The sequence below is a fragment of the Glossina fuscipes genome, unplaced genomic scaffold (assembly GCF_014805625.2).
Source record: "Glossina fuscipes isolate IAEA_lab_2018 unplaced genomic scaffold, Yale_Gfus_2 0, whole genome shotgun sequence".
Lineage (NCBI taxonomy): Eukaryota > Metazoa > Arthropoda > Insecta > Diptera > Glossinidae > Glossina > Glossina fuscipes.
The window spans coordinates 10,319,336-10,326,686 of record NW_023998414.1 but is presented as its reverse complement, the minus strand read 5'-3'; the positions used below and the strand labels follow the sequence as shown (position 1 = coordinate 10,326,686).

Here is a 7,351-nt window from a genome sequence, read left to right as displayed (position 1 = left end):
TATAATTCGACAGATTGATTGAGAAAGGGGCTAAAAATTAATATTCCAGAATTGAGTATTGGCAAAAATCCAGAGAGCCATTCATTTTAAATACAAATGAACATGAACCCACATCTAATAAAATGAAGAGACATTTATTTCATTTTTTATGTAAAACAAAATTGTTGATAGCTCGACATATATATTAATATCGCTCGTAGGAAGACGAATGGAAGTTAATTTGATGTTCTATATATTCGTTCCGAGAAGCAAATCAAATCTTTTCTTTGCAACAAATAAAAAATTTGTAGAACAAATTCACACGGACTTCTACGAGGCATCTCTGCACCTGTTTTCGTCAGTGATATTTGCCATTGGCTGTAATTATTCCATGATGCAAGGCGCACAGACATGGTTATAAAGAAGAGAGACGTGTCCACTAACGTCGGAAAAGACGACAATTTTTTTTTTGTTTTATCATTTGCAAAGGCGTGGTAACGGAGCGGTAACTAGGAAACAAACAAAGTCAGACTCTCTCTCTCTCTCTCTCTCTCTCTCTCTCTCTCTCTCTCTCTCTCCCTTTCTTTCTTTCTTCCTTTCTTTCTTCCTTTCTTTCTTTCTCTTTCTCTTTTGCGAACTTTATACACGACTGTATAATGCAAACTTATTCATACGAGTTCATTCCTAAAGGTGCCCGCGAGAAGAGGACGAATTGGGCGGGTATAGAAGACACAGCAGCATACATATTGTCATTGTCTTTTATATTCTTTTTATGGTTTAAAATTTTTTGTTTTTTTTTTTGTACAATCAAACATTGAGACATGTTTTAAAAATTTACATGAATTCAAAAAATAATTTCTTTTCAATATTATAAACATCTAGTAAAACAAACAATCATCTTCTTATAGTTTTGTTGCACGTTTGTATGTAGGCAGGTGTGTTAAGTACAGAGAATCTCAATCATCAGCACTCGAATGTAATGTTCTTTTCTTCTTCTTTTTTTTTTTTTTTTTTTGTTTTTCTTTAACTCTCTTACACAATGGCTTTAATTATTTTGCTAATTAAATATCAGTTGCTTTGATTTCGATTTTCTATCTTGCAATTCCATACAATTTTTGTTAGCAGCTCATTATTTGGCAAAAAGTCAGGTGTAAATTAATTCGCGATTATTTCATCACTTAGTTTTGCTTTAGTATTTGTTTTCATAACACATTCTTGTGTGTGAACACCACTGAAACCATATCATCTCCTACAGATTTAAGATTTATTAATTTATTGAAGGAAAGTACCGAAAGGGATACCGACTGCATGCATTTAACATTCGCATTATAATTCTAATTATTCTAATCAAACATTGCTGCTCATGATGGATTTGCATTCTGCTCGTTTGATATCATCCAAATAAATGATTGTGTACAGATTACAATCTGCAAGACAAGTACTTGTTATGGATACGCCACAGTTTCAACAATAACAATAGTTTTACGCTGAATCATTGCACATACGTTCAAAATATATAAGAAAGCATTTAAAGCGCTTCATTAGACTTTGCGCAACACACCAAAAACCTGCTGACGTTTTTTTAAGTAATTATAGATTAAAACCTACATAAATAAACACACACACACACACACACACACACAAACACAAAACAAGTAAAAACACTAAATATAGTGGGACATGTCGCATCATTTAATACCCTACACCACTCTACAATATTTCATATATCGAATTTTCAAAATAGCGTATTACATATGGGAAGTGGTCGAAATACTGGTCCGATCCGAATCGTTTTGATAAACATTCGTCCTTGAGCCAAATTACGCTAGTATATCAAATTTCATCAAAATATCTCGAAAATTGTGAGTCTTAGGTTGAACACAAGGATACAGGCGCAGTCTTCAGGCGTACAAACAGAGAGACAAGCTTAGATCTTTGAGATGCTTGTGCACTGCCCACCGTTAAACCCTATAGTTATTTATGGAACGACTTTTCAAAATAGGGTGTTGTATATGGGAAGTGGTCCAGTTCGGACAATTTTCAATGACGTCATCCTTAGGTCGAAAGGCACCAGCATACTAAATTTAATCAAAATATATCAAAAATTTTGGTCTTTTAGATTAAACACGAGAACATAACAGGCACAGGCAGGCGAATAAACGAACGAACAAGGTTAAATCGAAAAGTTGGGTCTATCTCAAATTCATCTACATCCGCTTAAGTGATGTAGGGTACACTACTATTCACTATTATTTCTTATATGATATGCCTGCAAAGAAGATAATACTATTTTTGTTATTGTTTTCGTAAGACCACGAGTTATTATTGTCCTATTATCAGGGACACCGGCAGAATCTTCAAAATGCAAACTATCGTAACATCAACAACAGTAGCTAGCTATTAATTACAAGTCATTTAATTGCTTGCTCTTTTATTCTCATTGTTTGTTCATTGGGTAAGAATTCTAGCTAAGCTGTTACACTGTACCAAACGTTCAAGATGCAAAAGCACATAGGATTCTGTGTTTTTAAGTGAATATACACTATATATATATATATATATATATATATATATAAGAGTGCATATGACGTGTATATACGAAAAAAAAAATATATTTACTTCTTCGGTTATTGCCGTCTTAATAAAAATACGACAAGAGAGATCAAACTTATATTTATGAGTCGAGACAATAATGAACCTTTAGGAGAGGAGAAGAAATCTAAGCTTTCATGCAATGCGTAATTGTATTAACCAATGATGCATTTACTTTATTGAGCTCAACATTTTTTAGACTATCTGATGTTATATTAGAGTGACTTATAAATATTATTAAAAAAAAAAGATAAATAAATAAAAATATTGTGTTACGTAAACGATAAAAGAAAAGTAAAATAAGTAAGAATGCTATGATCGGGCGAGGCCAATCATTCGCTACCCTACACTACTACGCGTCAAGGTGGTCCAAATTTGGAAAATTTAATTTACTTATCAAAGCTTTTATTATTTTCCAGTTGCTTCAGTCGGCTTTATCGCCAAAGGGAGACTTGGTTTCTTAAGAGTCCCTATATACAGATCTATGTGATCTAAATTTTCTACGATTGATTTACTATGGATAAATTTCCATAGTAAAATATTAAAAATTAGGCCTTTTTTGGCATGTAAAGCCTTAATTTTCGTCAATACCCTTGCGGGGAATTCACGAATAATTAATTAATTAATTAAATATTTTTTTTTTGTCAAGCTATTATTATGAATGAATTTTGATTAAGAAGTATTGAAAATTAGGCTTCTTTACCCTATGAAGATTCCGTTTCCCCAAGAAGGTTTATATGGCAAGGAGTTGAAAAAATTGGCCTATCCGATCCAAAGTCTTCACACCAATCTAGAATGCCGATTACTGAAGATTTTTATGTCGCGAAATTCTAAAACTTATACGGATTTATCAAAATAAGACGTTACGTGGGGAATAGTCGAAAGAGTGGTCCGAACCGAAACGTTTTCAACAGGATTCATCTTTGGGACAAAAAACATTTGCGTAGCAAATTTCATCAAAATATCTTGAGAAGTACGACCCGTAGGTTGAATGCAAGAATATAGGGGCAAATATGAGACGTATGGGCGGACAGACCGACAGACAGGCTTACAATAACAGATTGAGCTATTTCAAATCCTACACCCGTCCTTAAGACCGTAATGTAGCCTGTACTCTGTCTATGTGTGACTCAAGGTATAATCGTAATGATATGTAGTGATGTTTACACAATGAAAATTGAGAATATTTATGCATAGACATGAGCATATAATGATATTATGTAATGTACACGTATTGATGTGATGCAAATTTTGCTATTAGGTTATTTATTTTCAAAAATCAATAAAACTCAATACGCTCTTAAATCTTTAAACCATTAAGTTGCTTCTAAACAAGGCATGCTTACAAAATTATTGCTTCCAAGTGTAGTGAAAAGATGATCTATCAATGAAAATAACCAAAATTGAAATTCTATATTGACTGAGATATTGTTTCGATCATCATTTAATATAAACGCTTCCTATTCTGTTATGTCAAAGCTTATTCTTTTTATGCAAAAGCCCTATGAGCTGGACTGGGATTAGTAAAAACAAACAGAAAAATTTAAACAGACCTTGAAGAGCCACATCTAGTCAACAATTACAACTTTCCGTTAAGTCTTCCAACTTCCACAGCGAATATGCACACAGTTGTTGTTAACGTTACTTTCCAAATATTCCATTAATATATGCGATTGGCTGGAAAAGTTTGAAGAATGTGTTTCGAATTTTCCCCTTTATGTCATTATACCTTACCTATACCTACTTATGATACAAGGTATACTAAGTTTTTACGGATGTATTTGACACCCAGAAGGGCTTAAGGTACAGGCATCTTTCTGTTATACGGATCGATTTACAATCATTTTCTGAATCGGTCTAAGTTTGCCTGTCCGTCTGTCCGTCTATTCTTGTTCATTATGATGAAATTTAGTACACAAATGTTTTGACCTAAAGACAAAGGTTATTAAAAATGGTTCGGCTGGGACCATTTTTTCGATCACTCCCCATATAACGGCTCATTTTGTCAAATCGTTGTCAAGAAAATGTTGAAATTTTTAAAATTTCGCAATAGAAATCACTTAGTAATAGCATTTCGAAGTTCTAAATTGATGTGTAAACCTTAGATCGTATGGGGGTTTTTTATGCACCCGTGCCGCACAACCATTCCTACGGAAAGTGCATTTGTATACAATAAAAACGCGCAAATTTTCAACACCTCTTGATAAAAATTAGTTCATGATAATAATTTGCCATAAAAATTAACTTTACAAAATTTCGACCATGTTGGTCTATTTTTTAACTCTCATCCCGTATAAAGATTCTAATGAAAAATAATGCTTTATACGCCAAAAAGATCTATTATTTAATACTTTATAATGAGAGCTTGTCCTTAGTAAATCAACCGTAGAAAATTTGGACCCCTTGGATCTGTGTATAGGCGTGCTCATGAAAGCAAACTCTTCCATAGCGACACAGATTCCTTGGTCTAATAAAAATATGAGGTTAGACAATGTGCTTGATTTATTTACATGCTTGCCTACAATCAAGAAGAAACTGAAAAATACCGAACTTTTTTTCATACCTTTGTCTACAGCCTACTATCACAAGAAGATATTTTCGAAAACCGGTGATCCCGACATTAATTAGGATCACTTTCATGTACAGTGAAAAAAAGATCACAATTGGTTTACTAATACATTTCCAATCAGCGATAAAATTTGATCCAATGTGCGTTAGAATAAAATCGATCGATCACGCAAATGGTTCTTACGAATATTTGCAGAGCGGTGTTTTATCGGATCGAAAATTATAGAGGAACATTTGAAAAAATTGTCCGTGTTTTCCGAAATAATTGCAGTTTCTTCTACATTGTGTAGCGTGTATATGAACAGATCATTTTTAAACTTCATATTTTTAATAAAACAAGAAATGTTTTGTACCAAATTTCAGCTGAAAGTCAAGATAGAAAGTGTTCTACCTTGGCTTTTGCGACTACAACGATTCACAACAATTTACTAACAATTTGACGAGTTTTCGTTGAAATATGTGTACAGCGCATCTAGAAATAAGAAAATGGGCGTGAACCACAAAAAAAGAGAACAGAAAGATATCGACTTCGTTATCTTAAATTTTTTAAATCAAAAACCGGTCAAATTGACAGATGTTGTAAATCTAGCGTTAACAATGCATCGTTAACCATCTATTTGTTAATTTAATAAGTCGTATATCAAAGGAAGGTTACGAACCAAGCATAATTCAAATATGTTAATCCGAAATTAAACGAATTCAGTAGATGTCAATTTTTCAAATGAAAAGAAAAGCAAAAAAAAAAGCAACGCATCATATATATATTCCAATAACCGAAAATTTCCTGCATATAAACGTCATTTCCGCAATTGTTATTAATTTCAATCTATATATACATAGGTCAGTGCGCGCAAATAACTCTCCCATAAAATCTCTTTCACTCTCAGAGTGCATACAAAAAATACTCTAAAAGCAAATGATTTGTTGTGCAGAGTTGCCGTTAGCTTGCTTTTTATTCTCGAAATAAGCAAAAAAAACGGAAATATTTTTAATATTTAAATATTGTCGAAATTTATAAATTATATTATAAATTAAAGTTTTCAATTCGATTGAAATAAAAATAAAGTTTCTCCTCTAATAGTTTGCGATTTTGTTATTACAACTTTTATTAGCCAATACGGCAATCCTATTTATGAAGAGAAACATATGTTGTTGCTTGATTGCAAGTCAACAGCTGGTGCTGTATTGGTTAGCATTAGACGAATTTTTCATATAATTTAATAATTTCACAATGATGAATAGATTGTGCTTAATTAAATATCCTAATACGTTAAGGTAAATAAAATCAATTTTTCATTTCCTTCGCAATTATATTAATTTTATTGCAATTCTGTTTTCTTTTGTTTTTTTTTTTTTTTTTTTTTTTTTTGTGCAATACAAGTTTGAAAAATATTTGTTTTTTGGAATCGAAGAACACTTCTTTACTCACATATTCAAGAGCGTGGAAATCAACAAAAAGTACTAGGAAATCAACAGAAGCAGAAGCTATTGAGGAGCCTATACCATTTTTTGGTAGCCACGCATCTGTTTGGCGTGCGAAGGCTACACGTAGCGGTGGTGCCGATGAGTATCTTTGGTATCAACCTTATGTTATTTCAGGCAGTTTGGCAATTTTTCTATTGTATTTTTGTGTATTTCGAGAGGAAAGCGATATTGATCAGAAATTAGATGGTGATCTCTTTCAACATGTTAAAGGCTTAGAGGAGGTACAATTAACAATGAATTATAAATATAATAAAGAACATGGCTTAGATACTAAAGATATTGAGAAACGTCTCAAAGAGTTAGGTGTTAATATCACTGAATTAAATGCTAAGTCGGCAGTTAGCAATTAAATGGAAACCGTATATTAAAAATTAAAAAATATTTTGTAATAAGTTTTATTGTGTTTTCGTTAAATAAAAAAAAAAAAAGTTTAAATATTTAAAAAATTTGTCGTTTTATTGCTGATAATATACAATAATTTTATGAGCGCAATTTCGTAATTATACTTTATATCTAGAGAGAAGACACCATCGCGCACCGGCTATGTGTGTCACTGAGAAATGGAGAAAAATTTACTTTTGCAATATCTTTTCAAAAAAAAAAAAAAAAAATCTCTCTGTTATTTAACATATGTTGACGTTTTATGTTTAAAATTTTTATACAGTATTTCTTTATTGATCAGATTATGTTCAAATTCGGTTCAGAAAACTTTAACTTTCTTTCTAAT

General features: G+C 31.9%; 1 protein-coding gene across 1 annotated transcript; it reads left to right on the top strand.

Moving 5' to 3' along the window:
• The first annotated feature begins 6,282 nt into the window (after positions 1-6,282).
• Positions 6,283-7,053, top strand: LOC119638679. Its single transcript, XM_038035621.1, has 2 exons — positions 6,283-6,414; positions 6,521-7,053. Exons 1-2 carry the CDS (start codon positions 6,371-6,373, stop codon positions 6,972-6,974), a joined length of 498 nt encoding a protein of 165 aa, XP_037891549.1. The 5' UTR covers positions 6,283-6,370; the 3' UTR covers positions 6,975-7,053.
• The last annotated feature ends 298 nt before the right edge of the window (positions 7,054-7,351 follow it).